This window comes from Carcharodon carcharias, chromosome 5, assembly GCF_017639515.1.
Source record: "Carcharodon carcharias isolate sCarCar2 chromosome 5, sCarCar2.pri, whole genome shotgun sequence".
Classification (NCBI taxonomy): Eukaryota; Metazoa; Chordata; class Chondrichthyes; order Lamniformes; family Lamnidae; genus Carcharodon; species Carcharodon carcharias.
The window spans coordinates 193473836-193492434 of NC_054471.1; the positions used below are offsets into that span (position 1 = coordinate 193473836).

General features: G+C 44.8%; 1 protein-coding gene across 8 annotated transcripts in view; it reads right to left on the minus strand.

The window, feature by feature from the left end:
- Positions 1 to 18599, minus strand: part of dtnba (dystrobrevin, beta a) — a 464573-nt gene that overhangs the window by 108556 nt on the left and 337418 nt on the right. For all 8 annotated transcript variants that reach the window (XM_041188318.1, XM_041188316.1, XM_041188314.1 and 5 more), the window contains 2 exons: positions 15221 to 15306; positions 7805 to 7918 (listed from right to left, as the gene is read on the minus strand). In XM_041188318.1, the coding sequence (XP_041044252.1) occupies positions 7805 to 7918; positions 15221 to 15306 (200 nt within the window). The remainder of the gene's footprint in view (positions 1 to 7804; positions 7919 to 15220; positions 15307 to 18599) is intronic.

Sequence of the window (18599 nt, forward strand, 5' to 3'; positions counted from 1 at the left end):
TTCCTGTAGCCCAAGACACTCAACCTCACTATTAACCACCCGGCCAATCTGTGTGTCGTCCGCAAACTTACTAATCCTACACCCCACATAGTCCTCTGTGTTGTTTATATAAAGGACAAATAATAGGGGACCCAGCACAGATCCCTGTGGTACGCCACTGGACACTGGCTTCCAGTCACTAAAGCATCATTCTGTCATCACCCTCTGTCTCCTACAACTAAGCCAATTTTGAATCCACCTTATCAAATTACCCTGTATCCCATGTGCATTTGCCTTCTTTATAAGTCTCCCATGTGGGACCTTGTCAAAGGCTTTGCTGAAATCCATATAAACTACATCAACTTCCCTCTCTGCATTCACTCCTCCCTCCCTCTCTGTACTCCTTTCCCCCCCTGCAGTACCTCCCCTCTCCACACTCCTGCCCCTCTGAACTCCTTCCTTTCTACCTTCCAACCACCTACCTCTCCAGTTGCCATCTTCTCCCTATTGCCCCCTCCTCCCACTGTCACAATCTTGGAATTCCCTCCCTAACGGCACTGTGGGTGTACCTACACCACATGGACTGCAGCGGTTCAAGAAGGCAGCTCACCACCAACTTCTCAAGGGCAACAAGGGATGGGCAATAAGTGCTGACCCAGCCAGCGAAGACCACATCCCGTGAATGAATAGAATAAACTACCCCACCCGCCTCAACCTCCGGACCTTCCTCTCCACCCCCTCAACCATCATCTGTTGTGACCAGACCCTCAAAGGTGACTTTCCAACTTCCGTGAGCTGCTTCACAGCAGAGCCATGTCCATGAAAATCCATTCAGCATGTCATGGACGTTCTTCCAGGGTCCCGCTGCTGCCAGGCTCCAGTATCTTCTGCTCCTCGGATGTCTGCTCACAGCAGGGCCCTGGTGGTAAATCTCGACTTTTGCAAGTCACACTTGTCAAAGCGTGTTCTGCGCTGGCGCGTTTTCCCGCCAATGTGGACGGACGATCCAGTGTGGGGGTTGATCCATTGGCGGGCTGAGCTGAACATCACAAATTGGTTTCACGATGTCATGAAACTGATTCCTGGTCCCCTCGCCATATTGTCCGCTCACGACACCGAACACGCCAGACGCCAGCGGGCACAGAAAATTCTGCCCCGTGTTTTAATCTGCTCTTCTTCCTCCTTCTTTGTTTTGTCCAGGCTATTTAGAAGTGTGTTTAAGTTCCAATTTCTAGCTTTGAGAAAAAAGTTCAGTCCAAAACATTAGCCTACCTTTTCCTTTCCTTTTCAGATGTTCAGCTGTGTGTATTTCCAGTATTTCCCGTTTTACTGAAGGTTCCTAGCATTTGCAGTTTTATTTTCTTTTTCAATTAGTTATCATGCTCTATCATCAGCCACAAAGCTGACTAGCCCATTAGAAGAAAACACCTAACAGGACATGGCAAATGGAACTACTCTGGTGCTGTGGGAATGCTTAGCTGCCCTTGTGTGTAGTTGGTGCCACTAGAAAAAGGGCAAAGATGCTTCTAATTTTGAAATTATTGAATTGGGTTCAGTTCTGTATAATTATTCGTAGAAATTAATTCAAAACAGTTATGTATTTTCAGTTTTGGGGTGGGAGGGGGGGTGGTGGGGGAGCAAGAAATTCAATTTATGATTGGCTCCTTTTCTCTAGTTCCACACTCATCTCTGGTTTACAGCTGGGTTAAAGAGAAACAGGTCAATTGAAAGGCAGGGAGGGCTTCTGGCTACCATGTGACCCTAATCTCCTGAGCGCTGGATTTGAAGAACCTCTACAAATTTGAATGCTTGAGTCGAAATGCAATCAGTTGGCAGGCAGAGCAATTATTAAAATCATAATCATCTTTTCTAATATTGCTGATCGCTGATGTACTATGTCTGTACAGTCCCTGGAATGGAATGTGCTGCTCATCAAAATGCTTTGCTTGAGACTGGGTTAAGTTTTCTTAGTTTCATTGCCTGTACTGGCGATTATCTCTTTCCCAAAAGTTTAAAGGGAATTTATTTTCTCTCAGGATACGTTCCAGGTAAAAATAACCCAGAACTTATTAACGTGTAAGTAAGGGTTCGAATTAAATATGTTTTAGCAATCCAATTCTTTTCCCTTGTAGAATTCTCTGTAAATGACGCAAGAGGTTAGTTTCTACTTCACTGTCTGGGAATGAGTGGGGTGGGGAAAGCGTGTATCCTGGTGGATTATATGGTCATTTTATCATATTAATTTCAAATGCTGGACAATCTACTCAATCCAGTTACCTCCTTGGTTGACAAAATTGAAACCAGCACTGTCACATCCAAGGGAATCGTTCTTTTCTTGAGGACCAGTTTTAGTCAAATATTTTGGATAAGTTCAACTCCTCAGTGCTGTTCTTTTCTGCTCAATACTTATCCATACCTGCATTCCAGTCAGCACTCTGTAATGTTAATGTCTTTCATTCAGCCTGGGAAGGGGGTGGGGGGGGCTAAGTCAACCAGCAGGAGGCTTGATTAAGATGAAAAACAAAAACAGAATTACCTGGAAAAACTCAGCAGGTCTGGCAGCATCGGCGGAGAAGAAAAGAGTTGACGTTTCGAGTCCTCATGACCCTTCGACAGAACTTGAGTTCGAGTCCAGGAAAGAGCTGGAATATAAGCTGGTTTAAGGTGTGTGTGTGGGGGGCGGAGAGATAGAGAGACAGAGAGGTGGAGGGGGTTGGTGTGGTTGTAGCGACAAACAAGCAGTGATAGAAGCAGATCATCAAAAGATGTCAACAACAATAGTACAATAGAACACATAGGTGTTAAAGTTGGTGATATTATCTAAACGAATGTGCTAATTAAGAATGGATGGTAGGGCACTCAAGGTATAGCTCTAGTGGGTTTTTTTTTTTATAAATCTTTATAATTTATTGGGAAAAAAAAAGAAGGGGGAAACAGAAAGGGGGTGGGGATGGGGGAGGGGACTCACGACCTAAAGTTGTTGAATTCAATATTCAGTCCGGAAGGCTGTAAAGTCCCTAGTCGGAAGATGAGGTGTTGTTCCTCCAGTTTGCGTTGGGCTTCACTGGAACAATGCAGCAAGCCAAGGACAGACATGTGGGCAAGAGAGCAGGGTGGAGTGTTAAAATGGCAAGCGACAGGGAGGTTTGGGTCATTCTTGCGGACAGACCGCAGGTGTTCTGCAAAGCAGTCGCCCAGTTTACGTTTGGTCTCTCCAATGTAGAGGAGACCACATTGGGAGCAACGAATGCAGTAGACTAAGTTGGGGGAAATGCAAGTGAAATGCTGCTTCACTTGAAAGGAGTGTTTGGGTCCTTGGACGGTGAGGAGAGAGGAAGTGAAGGGGCAGGTGTTGCATCTTTTGCGTGGGCAAGGGGTTGTGCCATAGGAGGGGGTTGAGGAGTAGGGGGTGATGGAGGAGTGGACCAGGGTGTCCCGGAGGGAGCGATCCCTACGGAATGCCGATAAGGGGGGTGAAGGGAAGATGTGTTTAGTAGTGGCATCATGCTGGAGTTGGCGGAAATGGCGGAGGATGATCCTTTGAATGCGGAGGCTGGTGGGGTGATAAGTGAGGACAAGGGGGACCCTATCATGTTTCTGGGAGGGAGGAGAAGGAGTGAGGGCGGATGCGCGGGAGATGGGCCGGACACGGTTGAGGGCCCTGTCAACGACCGTGGGTGGAAAACCTCGGTTAAGGAAGAAGGAGGACATGTCAGAGGAACTGTTTTTGAATGTAGCATCATCGGAACAGATGCGACGGAGGCGAAGGAACTGAGAGAATGGGATGGAGTCCTTACAGGAAGTGGGGTGTGAGGAGCTGTAGTCGAGATAGCTGTGGGTGTCGGTGGGTTTGTAATGGATATTGGTGGACAGTCTATCACCAGAGATTGAGACAGAGAGGTCAAGGAAGGGAAGGGAAGTGTCAGAGATGGACCACGTGAAAATGATGGAGGGGTGGAGATTGGAAGCAAAATTAATAAATTTTTCCAAGTCCTGACGAGAGCATGAAGCAGCACCAAAGTAATCATCGATGTACCGGAGAAAGAGTTGTGGAAGGGGGCCGGAGTAGGACTGCAACAAGATGAAGTGGACACTCTTAGTGGTGCCTCATGCCACCTTGTGGTTCAATTGACAACTGAAAATTCACCTGATATTTAACTGATGTTCCAGCATTTAACAATGGAGGGATTTGAGCCAAGGACCCCAGCAATGAGAACACAGCATTCATTTAGGTTAGAAAAAAACTTCTGAATTGTGTTTGACTGCAGATACCAAATAAGTATTGGCACAATGGGGCAAATGGATTCCTTCTGTGCTACATTATTTTGTGCATCATTACAGAGACATGGTTTAAGGGGGGGGTGGGACAAGTAGAGCTGGAGAGAAAGAGAGGTCTTTGTCCTTTTATCTATGATATCTTTTGGCTATCTCCACCTATCACTGGCCCTCTACCCAGCTCTACTTGTCCTACCCCCCCTTAAACCAGCTTATATTTCACCTCTCTTCTATTTTTACTTAGTTCTGTTGAAGGGTCATTCAGACTCGAAACGTTAACTGAGTTCCTCTCCGCAGATGCTGCCAGACCTGCTGAGTTTTTCCAGGTATTTTTGTTTTTGATTTGGATTTCCAGCATCTGCAGTCTTTTTGCTTTTAGCTAGTAACAAAGATGGATAGCAAGATTTTCTATGGATATTTAAATAAGAGAAGAGTTAATAAACTGAGTGTTGGTCCTAATGAAAGTGTGTCTGGGAAATTGAGAATGGAAAGTAGGGGGATGGTGGATGAATTAAACAGGTATTTTGCTTTGGTCTTCACTATAGAGGATACAAATAACATCCTGGAAATCGCTGCAAATCAGGAAATGGAAGGGAGGAACTCGGGAAAATTACAATCACCAGGGAAGTGGTATTGAGCAAATTGTTGGGGCTGCAGGCTGACAAATCCCCAGGTCCGGATGGACTTCACCCTAAGGTCTTGAAAGAAGTGGCTAGTGAGATAGTTGATGCATTGATTCAATTTTCCAAAATTCCCTAGATTCGGGGAAGGTTCCATTGGATTGGAAAATAGCAAATATAATCCTTTCTTTAAAAAGGGAGGGAGACAGAAAGCAGAAAGCTACAGGCCAGTTAGCCTAACATCTGTCATAGGGAAAACATTAGAAGCTATTATTGAAGATGTTATAGCAGGGCTACTTAGAAAATTTCAAGGCAGTCAGGCAGAGTCAACATGTTTTGGTAAAAGGGATGTGATGTTAAACCAATTTATTGGAGTCCTTTGAAGGAGTCACATGTGCTGCAGATAAAGGGGAACCGGCGGATGTACTGTATGTAGATTTCCAGAAGGCATTTGATAAAGTGCCCCATCAAAGGTTATTGCAGAAAATAAGAACTCATGGTATAGGGGGTAACATATTGGCAAGGATAGAAGATTAGCTAGCTAACAGGAAGCAGAGAGTTGGCATAAATGGGTATTTTTCTGGTTGGCAGGATGTGACGAGTGGTGTGTCACAGGGATCACTGCTGTGGCCTCAACTTTTTACAAATTATATAAGGGACATAAGGAATGGTTGCTAAATTTGCTGATGACACAAAGATAGGTGGGAAAGTAAATTGTGAAGAGGACGTGAGGAGGCTACAAAGTGACAGATAGGTTAAGTGAGTGGGCAAAGATCTAGCAAATGGAGTATAATGTGGGCAAATGTGAAAGCATTCATTTTGGCAGGAAGAATAAAAAAAGCTTATGATCTAAACGGTGAGAAATACCAGACCTCTGAGACTCAGAGGGATATGGGTGCCCCTGTGTATGAATCACTAAAGGATAGTATGCAGGTACAGCAAGTAATTAGGAAAGCTAATAGAATGTTATCATTTATTGCGAGGTAAATTGAATACAGAAGTAGGGAGGTTATGCTTCAGTTATACAGGGCAATGGTGAGACCACATCTAGAGTGTTGTGTACAGCACTGGTCTTCTTATTTAAAGAAAGAGGTAAATGCATTAGAAGCAGTTCAGGGACTAGACTAATACCAGGAATGGGCGGGTTGTCTTATGAGGAAAGGCTGGACAGGTTAGGCTCGTATCCACTGGAATTTAGAAGAGTAAGAGGCGACTTAATTGAAACCTTTAAGACCTTGAGGGGTCTTGACAGGGTGGACGTGGAGAGAATTTTCCTCTTGTGGGAGAACCTCGAACTAGGGGTCACTGTTTAAAAATAAGGGGTCGCACATTTAAGACAGAGATGAGGAGAAATTTTTTTCTCTCAGAGGGTTGAGAGTCTTTTGGAACTCTCTTCCTCAAAAGGCAGTGGAAGCAGAGACTTTGAATATTTTTAATGCAGAACTAAATAGATTCCTGATTAACAAGGGGGTGAAAGGTTATCGGGGGTAGGCAGGAATGTGGGGTTGAGGTTACATTCAGATCAGCCATGATCTTACTGAATGGTGTAGTAGGCTCGAGGGGCTGAGTGGCCTACTCCTGCTCCTAATTCATATTCTATGAAAAGAAAATGTGAGTATTGCTGAAAAAAATGAAAACCTTCAATAAAATCTCTTTTTTGAGCAATACTCAAGTTCTGTGCTACCAAACGATTAAAAGAAAATATGGCCCAAATCTTCCATTTTCTGGAGGGTCATACCCCAGAAAACGCGCTGGGGAAGCCCTCGAAGGTTCCCACGCAAGGACTGCACGGGAATTGTCTGGATAGTTTCAACTTCCGTTGGGCAATTGCCCTGCGCCTGGAACCCTCTGAGTCTCTGATTTAAAGTTGGAGACTTATTATGGTTCCAACTCACTTGGTGGAATAGCTACTCAGGAAAAGTTAGAAGGATTAAGACCACTTCTAATTCCCGAACCCCCCCCGCACTCCCCACTGGATCCCCGACTACCCCTTCACTCCCTGACGAACCCCCATCCAATCACTCCAAGCCAGCACCCGACAGCCCCCAACTAACCCCCCCGACCACCCCTCACCTCCTGACTGCATCCCAGACAACCCTCCAATCACCCGACAACACCCCACCCCTCTGACCACCCTACCCCCCCCCAACCCATCCAAACCCCTCACTCAGCCACCCATTCACGAACGACACTGAGAAGCTTGGGGACCTTTCAACGCTTATCAGAATGTGGTAACTGGTGCGGTAAAAAAGGGAGTGTGGCTTCCACACAGATTCTCTTTGCTGCAGCCTCTGTGTATTCCTGCCCTGAGGGAGTTCTACGGCATCCTCCATCGGAAGTTTGAACATAAAAATCATACCTAGGTAAGTGGGTAGTTTTCTGTCAGATCAGCGTCAGACACGGCGGGGGGGGTGGAAAAGAGGGCAGAATGGGACACATTAATCAAATAAACAAATAACTTCATTAAACTTTTTAAAATCCGAAATCAAACCTCATCCCGGCCACAGGATGAGGTTTGTTAAAAAAAAATCACCTACCCGCCTGCCCATTGGGCCCGTGCGCCGAGCCAAAGTTCGCAGGGCCCCCCTCAAAATCGTCGACGATTGGCAAGTTAAGGGCCTTAACGAGGCCTTTGATTAATGGCGGGAGCGCGTCCCGCTGCGTAGCGCACCCGCCGACCGAAATATCACGATGCCGCACGCTGACGTCGGGATGCTCGCGTGACAGTTTAAGTGCCGGTGTGGGGGGGTTTCACCACCCGGAGAAGATTCTGCCCAGGGCTTTCGATGCGGACTGGGAGATTTGCCCCTTTGTTTTTGTCAAAATTGAAGTCATTATAAATTTCACTGCACTTTGCAGGAGCTGATACTTTGTTAACTAGACAATTGTTACGTGGCCAAACGTCCGACCTGACATGTGTCTAACCTTACCGAAGTAGCCTCAGTTCAGCCAATAGGGTAGGATTCTGCTGCGCTTTCTCTGGGGTGGGTTGCGAGGCCTGCTCGTGTTCTAACCGGAGACGCTGGATCTCCTGAAGGATTTCCCTGAAACCAAGAGCGGAAAGATGGACGAGTTAGTCTGACAGGTAAAATAGTAATTCCACAAGTAATCACGCCGGTAACGCAAGGTTTTGTAATTGCTCCAAAAATCTACAAAGACAATTACTAGCCAATATGAGGAGGAATTATTTGCTATCCTTAAGATTAGGATTAATTGTAAATGTGGAATGCTTCACAACTGCTTCATGAACAAACTTACATAGGATTGTATAGAAAATACAGCACAGAAACAGGCCATTTGGCCCGACCAGATCATGCCGGTGTTTACGCTCCACTCGAGCCTCATCCAAATCCATCATCATAACCATCTATTCCCTTCTCCCTCAAAAGCTTGCCTAGCTTGCCCTTAAATGAATCCACACCTATTCACTTCAAGCACTGGTTGTGGTAGCAGGTTCCACATTGGGTTTCTTAGTGATTTTCTTATATTGATGGCCTCCAGTTATGCTCTTCCCCACAAGAGGAAACATTCGCTCTGCATCCCACTCTATCAAAACGTTTTGTCATTTTCAAGACCTCTATTAGCTCACCCCTGAGCTTTCTTTTTTCCAAGAGAAAAGGAGGACAGGCCTGCCAATCCTTTCCTTAAGTGTATAACCATCTATTTCTGGTATTATCCCTTGTAAATCTTCTCTTCGCCATCTCCAGTGCCTTTATATCCATTTTATAATGTGGCAACAAAACTGCATGCAGTACTCAAAGTGAAGTCTAACCAAGGTTCTCTGAAGGATCAGCATAACTTCTCTACCTTTCAATTGTATCCCTCTAGGAATGAAGCCTAGTGCTTGGTAAGCTTTTTAATGGCCTTGCTAACCTGTGGTGCCACCTTTGGTGATTGGTGTATTTGCGCTCCGAAATCTCTTTGTTCCTCTACTCCATCTCGACTCACACCTTCCAATTAATAAGTTACTTCCCTATTCTTCCCCCCACCCTGACCTAATTCTAAACAATAACGAAAGAAAATTAATCCTTTTTAAAAATGGTCTCCCTTGCCTTATCTATTTCAAATATATTCCAGTTATTGTTGCAGACAGTAATATGAGGAAAACACAGTCTAGATATCCAACAACAACAAATTGCATTTATTTAGCAGCTCGGACATAGGAAAACAACCCAAGGTGCTTCAGAGACATAATCAGACAAATGAAGCTGAGCCAAAGAAGAGGATATTAAAACGAGTCAAAGGGGTGGGTTTTCAGGAGGATCTTAAATGGAGCGGAGGGGGCTGGAATAGTTGGAGGGATTTAGGGTCTAACGGCGGAATCATCCCAGATTTGCACTAAGTGTGGTAGCGGTCGTGAAAAACGACGTTTTACCTGCTGGGTTTTTGGCTGTACCATCTGCTTCCCGCCTCATTAATTATGCAGCCGCAGGAAACGCGCCAAGTTGCTGGTGAGCGGCCTCCAAATCACCTCCGCGGCATTTTACCTCATCGTTTTCTCAGTCCCAGCTGCTATATCTAAACTGCAGCTCCGCACACTGTTCTCCACGCTTGCAGCCCAGGACTGCTCCAGTGAAAGCCAAGAAGAGTTCGGCGGCCCGTCAGTGGAAGGCCTTTTGGAGACCCGCCGTGATGTCCACCACCCCGCTCTGGCCGCAGGAGGCCCATCAGTCTCACTATTCCAGCTTGGGAGGCAGTGGCAGTGGGTGGTCAGTGCCAATACTGCACAGAAGTGGTTGGCCATTCAGTGCAGAATGAGGGTGAATAATCAGGGTAAGGCACCCATCTCATCAAAACTCACACACACAAACAATCACACATTCACTGGCATCTCACTCGCCGCTAGATCAAGGGACATCGCCATGCACTCTCTCACACTCATCCTACATCTCCATCTGGCCTCATCTCCTCTGGAGACACCCTCCTCAGCCCTGACTATCTGGAGGCCAGTTGCACAGGTCAAAATGTGCCCCCACAAACCCTGGGATACCCTTCTTCCCCAGAACAGCCCTCGCCCTGCAGTCTCTTCCCTTGCCTGAGGCCACTTCTCCCCCTTCCCCAAGCAAACCCTAGCCATTTTTAAAATACATTCATGCGAATGTGGGCTTCGCTGGCTGGGTCAGCATTTATTGCCCATCCCTAGTTGCCCTTCAGGAGGTGGTGATGAGCTGCCTTCTTGAACCGCTGAAGTCCATGTGGTGTGGGTACACCCACAGTGCTGTTAGGAAGGGAGTTCCAGGATTTTGACCCAACGACAGTGAAGGGATGGCGATATATTTCCAAGTCAGGATGTTGAGTGACTTGGAGAGGAGCTTCCAAGTGGTGGTGTTCCCATTTATCTGCAGCCATTGAAAAGCCACTGCTGTCTTACGGCTGGTCTGGTGGGTAGAGACCTGCCCATGAGCCCCCCCCCCCCCACTAAAGGTGATGTGGTGCTGCCTGCAAAGCCTGGCGCTGATGACCGTGAGCGCTGACCGAAGCAAGGTAGGCAAACAAACTTCGAAGTCCTGAGCGAAGTGGAGGTTGCCAGGCGCACGTTGCTTATTTCCAGTTGTGAAACCCTTCAGCGTGATCATGCCCAGATGATCCAGAATTTGTTGGGGGGTGGGTGGCGGGGGGGAGATGATTCCAGCGAGTATGAGAATCTAAAGTATTGAAATTAAGTTCCTGGTGGGGAATGCAGCCCACCACCGATGGGTTGAGTGGGCGATCGCAAACTTGTTTTACGATGGCATAAAACCGATTTTTGGCCTTCTTGCTATATTGTCCGCTCATGCCCACCATGGTCTCCTCATGCCCATGATACCAGCTGCCAACAGGACCGGATGATTCAGCCCTAAGTGTCTGGAAGGATGATGGCCACATAAGGGAACAAATTCAAATAGATTCTACAGGACAAAGAGTTCTGGGGAGAAGGGAGATTTGTACGGCTAGAAAAGTTTACAAATATGGAAGGAGTGAGGCCATGAAATGAGGATAAGAATTTTAAACTGAAGGCATTGGGGATTGGGAGCCAATGTACCTCAACAAGAGTAGGAGTGATGAGGAAGCAGGGAGTTGGTGCAGGATGGGACATGGGCAGTAGAGTTTTGGATCGGCTGAAGATTATAGAGTGTATAGAAAGGAGGCAGGTTGACCATGAGAGTATTGGAATCGTCGAGTCTGGAGGTGGGAAAGCCATGGATAAGGATTTCAGCTGCAGGGTGTTCAGGCAAGGATAAAGGTAGGCGCTGTTAGAGACAGTAGTAGGGTTTTTGTGATGGAAAGAATATGAGGTCAAGAGTTAATGCTTTTGTTGAATAGGAAAGTAAGGTTGCAGACAGTCTGATTCACCCAGGACAGTAGCCAGGGACCAGGGATAGGATTAGTGAGGCAAGGGTATGCCGATTGTGACAGGGGCTGGAGCTGAGGGTTTTGATGTTCCCAACCAGAAAACAATCATGGCTCATGCAATTCTGGATGATGGACAAGTTATTAAGTTATTTGACAGCACAGAGGTGGTGTAGGGGGGTGGTGGTGGTGTGAAGGGAGGTTGGGAGGGGTAGAGTTGGATGTCATTAGAGTAACTTAGTTTTTAAACCCAGGTCCACATTCACTAAACTTATGGCTTCAGCGTTTTATGCTTTAAGGTCTCTGGTGGTTGAATCTGTCTTTGGAAAACAACAGCAATGAGAACTTATGTTTATAAAGCGCTTTTAACAGAATGGAATATCCCAAGGCGCTTCACCGGAGTATTATAAAACAAAATACCCTCTTTCATTATGGGGAGATCTGAGTTTTAGCACGATCACTGTGTCACTCCTAAACTGGAGAAGAGCAGAGCTCAACCCTCACTCTGGTGGAATTGCTAAAGTCAGTAAAGAGTGAAATGCACGAGTGAAATGGCTCTTAACCGACAACAGAAATGCAGAGCTGGGATACCTGGAAAACTTTTATAACTTAAATTTATAAATTTCACTTCACACTGCTACACAGCAGCTAATGTGAAACCAAAACAGTAGAACAAAACATCACGAGGTGGTTTCATAGCCTAAGCTGCATCTTGATTTCGCATCTGTTTGACTGGAGTTATATTGTACACTGTGCCACTATGAAGTCTGCTTTGGGGATTACAAAGAACATCAGGAAGTCACTAGTTGACAACCTAATTCTAAACAAAAAAGTATTGTGACATTATTGTTTCTGTTATTTATATACAATGTAGAATCAGTATAAAATTGCTCCGTTTGATAAATGGATAACCTTTTAAATTGTCCCATATGTTGTGAACATTATTTAAAAGCTGTAAAAACATGTTGCAGGGAGGTGTTATAAACACCAGGAGTGGAGTTTAATGTCTCCCAGAAGCAAATTTAGAGGCGAGAGGACATTTAATCTGGCCGGGGTCTGCAGGGTGGGGGTGCCTGATTAAGTCTGGTGGGAAGGCTCGTGGACAGCCTTCTCAGCTGTACGCTAATTGGGGTCTTTAAGTGAATAGTTAATGCCCACTTAAGGGTCTCATCCTGTGCCACTGGTATTCACCGGTGGGCAAGAGAGTTGCCACACGGGGAACCCAAAAAGCAAACCCTGTTGGGTTTACTGGCAGGCTTTTGGGAGGCTGTGTTCAAAGGTACACAGTGCATGATGGAAGGACCCAGTATCAAGTAAGGTGGGGGGGGGGGGGGGGGGGGGGTTGCTCGCTGAGAACCAGCTGTGTGCTTTAAACTGACCCTCACCCCGACCCTAGCCTGTGACACCCTCCCCGTGACTCCCATCCCACCCTTGCTCCTGCCGGGTTATGGACCTGGGTCCCTCATTGATCCTAGGCCTCTGCTGGTACATTACTGCTGGCAGCCACCGCTTCTGGACAACGGAGAAACGTTGGTCTCTGACTGGTTGGCAGCTCTTGGCCGGCTGGTTTTCCGCCCCCAGGGCCCTAAATCCCAGGGAAGACCCAATACTGCCCGGTTAAGTGCCTCACGGACGCTTAGTTCTGATGGGCCTTCCTCAACAGAGGTGACGTGGGACTCCCTTCAGTTCTCCAGCTGGCAGGTGAGACCCCTGTCACCAACATTAAATTCTGCCCTAGATTTCTAAGGAGGTGCGTATAGGAACTCAGGAACAGCAGAAGGCCATTCAGCCCCTCAGATCTGTTCTGCCATTCAATGAGATCATGGCTAATCCATATTGTAATTCGATTTACCCACCTTGGCCCCTTTTCCCATAATACTCTCAGCTAACAAAAATCTATTGATCTCAGGTTTGATATTAGTAACTGAGCTAGCATCTAATGCTTTTTTTATGAGAGAGGGTTCCACACTTCTATCACCATTTGCAGTTAGAATTGTATCCTAACCTCTCAGCTAATTAGCCTGGCTCTGATTTTAAGTTTATGTCCCTTTGTCCTAGGCTCCCTGACAAAAGGAAAAAGGTCTCTGTCTCTACCTGCGGCAGAGATTCTTTTCAAAATCCTTAAAACCTCAGTTAAATCACCACTTAATCTTCTATACTGCAGGGAACACAAACCTAGTTTAAGTAATCTTGCCTCATCACTTAGCTCAGAGTCCTAGTAACCTTCCGGTGAATCTCTGCTGTACTCCTTCCAAGACCAACATATCCTTTCTAAAGTGTGTGCGCCCAGAACTGTACACAGCATCTCCCTAACCCTAATATTCCATTCTTTTTGGTTAAGCTTTGTATCTGGCCACAACATTTTAGTGATTTCTGTACAGATTCTTATGGGACACACTAGTTACTTTCTTCCAATTCAAGTACATACTTATTGTCCTTACTTATCACCTAGCAAATCTCCGAATAAGATCATTTATTTGCCTTCTATTTCTTAAGTATCAATTTTATTCAACAGTACATGCAGAACCTTATCAAATGACTTTTGGAAATCCATATAAACTACGTTGACTGACTTGTCTATTACTTTAGTTGTTCCCTCAAAATACTCAATTAGTATTGTTAGATATGTCCCACCCTTTACAAATCTATGTTCACTCTCTCTAATCAGCTCAAATTTCTCTTGAGTGCTCATTCTAGCCCTAATTATGAATTCCAATGACTTTCTCTGAAAACACATTTGACCAACAAATCTTTAATATCCTGGCTTCTTTTTAGATCATGCAATTACGGCTGCAATTTTTCAATCTGAAGGGACAATTCCTGAATTGAGGAAACTTTGGAAGCTTATCGCCAAAGCATCTTCACTTTTCCCACCTAATCCATAAGGGCTGTGCTTGTTACCAATGCCACGCATACGCAGTTCTCGTGTTTTACTCCATTAAGTTATTGTGGGTGACAGAGTAGGCAATGGTCATAAAAAAACGAGCAACATGGCTGCCCTTTTACTTGGCTCATTTAGGGAAACGAAGGTCAGGATACTGGAATGTTCCTCCTCTCTTTGTCTTCTTTGTGAAGAAGCTTCTGCCTCCCTCCCACCCTCCACCCCCTGGCCCACCTTCAGCGCCGTCTGCCCTAGAGTGAAGTTCACCTGAGGCCCTCAAACTAACCTGTTAACAGGGGGAATGGCTGCACATCCCTGGTGACCCACCCCATGATGAGACCTTCCGCCTCAGTGCTTTTTCAAAAAATAAATCTTGGATCAGGAAAACTTAATGACTGAGGAGGAGCTTGGGAGCTTGATCCCTTCCCCGGGCCCCCCACTCCACCCCCCCCCCCCCCCCCGCTAGCCTGCCCAATGGTTAGTACCCTTGTCAATCAAACCGTTGCATAGCATTTTGTCCCTTGTCAAAGAAGCTTTCTGGCAGACTGGGAGCAGTGGAGCGACGTCACTTGATTTCGGCACATGCACAGACAGGTATCGGTGGCCATCTCGCGTTGCAGGTGACACAGTAAATCCATAAAGCCACGGAATGGAAACCATCAGATCCTGGATTCGGTCAGTCTTTGGTGCTATTACTTTTTCTAATACAATTTTTATGCTTATGTTAACTTTAGTGAGTTTCAGTCCTTGTTTCACTATTAGTTTCTCTGGAATGCCAGATTTTCATCATCTTGCTCTGACTGACACGAAGAAATTATTCAAATATTCTGCTACTTACTTATTTTAATTTGGAATATCACCCACATCTGTTTTTGAAGGGCCACACTACTCCTGACCTCTTTTTTGAATGCAAGTGTAAAAACTTCGTGAGTTCATCTGGATTTCGCTTGCAAGTTTTTATTCATATTCCCTCTTTGTTGCTCTTACTATCTTTTTTTTTGCCCACTGATAAGTGATTATTTGAAGAACAAGAGAGCAAGATTGTTTTACGAACTTTGCCCTCAGTACAAAGCAATGCTAGAATCAGAGCCCCTCTGGTGTCATTGCCAGGGCAGATTAATGTGATCTTTCTTACCTATTTTTATTTTCCAGTTCTGCAATTAACTGTCGCTGCTGCTTGTTGGCATCGAAGTTGAAAGCCAGTTCTGATGTTGAACGCTGCTAAAATAGCAAATAAAAGATTTTAACAACAAACACATATTCAGCAGCTAATTTTATTATATTTTCCTGCCAGCTTCTCTCCTCAGCAATGTAATGTTCTTCTCCAGCTGACTAGATTGATCCATGAATGGTATCATGTGCCTCAGAACCAATGTCACTGAGCAGGAGATGTAGTTGCGTATATAGCTTTTATTCCCCCTCAAGCCTCAAGCAGCTTAGGGCACAATCCAAAACAAAAACAGAATTACCTGGAAAAACTCAGCAGGTCTGGCAGCATCGGCGGAGAAGAAAAGAGTTGACGTTTCGAGTCCTCATGACCCTTCAACAGAACTGAGTGAATATTAGAAGAGGGGTGAAATATAAGCTGGTTTAAGGTTGGGGGGGTCCGGTGTGGGGAGAGAAGTGGTGGGGGAGCGGGGGTGGTTGTAGGGACAAGCAAGCAGTGATAGGAGTAGATAATCAAAAGATGTCACAGACAGAAGAACAAACAGGTGTTGAAGGTGGTGATATTATCTAAACGAATGTGCTAATTAAGAATGGATGGCAGGGCACTTAAGGTACAGCTCTAGTGGGGGTGGGGTGGAAAGACTAGCAGGGCATAAAAGTTATAGTTTTAAAAATAATGGAAATAGGTGGGAAAAGAAAAATCTATATAAATTATTGGAAAAAACAAAAGAAAGGGGGAAGAAACGGAAAGGGGGTGGGGATGGAGTTCAAGATCTAAAGTTGTTGAATTCAATATTCAGTCCGGAAGGCTGTAAAGTGCCTAGTTGGAAGATGAGGTGCTGTTCCTCCAGTTTGCATTGGGCTTCACTGGAATAGGGCACTGATTAGGGCACAATCAATGTTAATTGTCATGCCATTGTGAAATAACAACACCATGTTAAAATTCTTCCCAACTACTTCTTTGACTTAAGGTTTGATGAAGGTTCTCTACATGAGATATTCGCTCATATTCTCTACTTTCACATGTAACAAGGCTCCTGCACCTACTGAAAATTGTCAAGTGTACATTAATTGGGTGTTTAATTATGTTCAGGTGGTGTATTGTCCCGAGATTTGCCTGTGCTCAGATATATAGGAACAGGCTGAAACTGTGGTTGTTGGATCAGTGGTGCTTGATGTATAATCCGTATCTCTGTAAAAAAAAAGCTTCTAAGCGTATAAAGATTAGGTTCCATTTCACTTTCACTGCCTGATTATCTGAGTTGTAGTAATAATTGTGTTTTTGTATCTCAGATTTCTATTTTTGCCCCATCTATCTTTAGATCACTCCCTGGTGATTTGTCTCATAAAATGGTCCAGCAGAAAGGCTTGTCACATGAACTGTTGGCCAAGCTATAATTAAGGTACTCTTGGAACACCATGAGCCGTAAAAATTGTAATTCCAGTAAATAAGTCTAGTTGTCAATTATCTTATAGCCTCCTTTATTTTCACTCAAATTTCCTCAACTAATTCTTAAAGGGATTGGTAACATTTTCATAATTGCTAAGTTACAGCAAAGAATCAGCAAGGGAGGAACAACTAAAATACTCTCTAAGCAGAGTTATTCATAAAAAGTTTGGTTTATATAAATCACGAGGCCTAGAGGGCTGAAATAACTTTTGTGACAAGATAAAAGTGATCTCCACCCACACTCAGTCTGTGGTATTAATAACATTTGTAATGAATTCAACTTTAAAATTCAAAGCTACAACTGATTCAGGCCTCAATGTATCTTCCTGGACAAGTTATACCTCCATGGAAAAGCTTCCCATCTTACATCTTCCAGGCATTAGCTAGTTCAGCTCCCCCTGTAAAACTGGTCAATGTTAGAGAGTCCTGGAGATCTGAATTCACTTTCTAAATATTGATGTCATATATTGGCGTCATAACTTAAGCAAACATCCTGTTCACACACAAACTGAGCTTAGGGTAGTGAAATAGCAAAGGCTCAGAGAATCCTAGTGAGGGCCCAGGAATCTAATATAAACCTATTTTTATTATTAGAGGTCAGAGGAAGAGGAATAGAGAGTTGAGGGCGGATTGAAGATCTGGAAGAGGTGACAGAGGTGTCAATGAGCTGGGCCCCGGAGAAATTTAAATTCAATGTTGAGAATTCTAAATCTGAGATGTTGGGGGAGTGAGGTGCCAATAGAAGTCACTGAGGATTGGGGTGATGGGCAAGCAGGATTTGATGTGGCATAAGATGCAGGCAGCAGAGTTCATAGAGCTGAAGTTTATGAAGGTGGAGGATGGGAGATGAGCCAGAAGGGAAATGGCGTAGCTGAGTCTGGAAGTGACAAAAGCAGGAATAATGGTTTCAGCAACAAGTGATGTTACAGAGGTGGCAATAGTTAATCATTGTCATTGACAGGACATAGGATCAGAAGCTCAACTCAGGGATGTCAAGGTTGCAAACAAGTTCAGTTTGAAACAGTGGTTCGGGAGGGGTGTAGAATCAGGGACCAGAAATATGTGTTAGTGATGTAAGTTGAAGATTATTGCATTAATCCAATACCCTACCTCACAATTGCACATGGGTGTTAAATACAATGCTATGCATATACCTTCAGAGTGTAAGTAGCCTTTAAAACGTAGCCTTTAACTTCCATCAGGTAGAGCTGTTTGTAGAATAATAGAACAGCACACAGATATGCTAACCTACAAGTGTCTGTATTTACTCCAAGTACAAAGGAGCTCACTAAGTAAGTATTTACTCATGCTCAATGTGCATACAGATTTAAAATATCACAAGAAGTTTGACTCCACTGGAATGGATTCTGATCTGAACAGAGAACATTCACAAACAGGTAAGGACCAAGAGGCCCAACAATTTCATTTGCTTTTGACAGATTCACAGTCTACTCAGCATCTTGTCATATATCTCAAATGTTCCTATACTTGGGCCTTTGATCCCATCTGCCTCAAGAGTTCTCCCTGTCACTTGTTCCACAAGTCCATAACCATTTGTATTGGAAGAAATTTCAACCCAGTTTTCCTTCTTACCTCTAACCTGCTCATTTTAAATGACTATTTGATCCCTGTGCAATCAGGCTCCCAATTATGACCTCGCTACTGCAAGTACTCAACTGACATGCAAGTCATCTTGCCACATGGAGACAGTAAATTCAAAGGGGAGGGGAAAGAGTACTCGACTCTGACTCTTTCTCAGCCTACAAATGGATTGGTGAGGGCATGGGAGCAGGACCCGATATTATGCTCTCTGTCACAAATCATATTTAAGCCAAGACAGAGGAGGAGAAGGAAATCTAGTGTTAGGTTTGCTCACAAAAAAAAAATCCCTGTAATA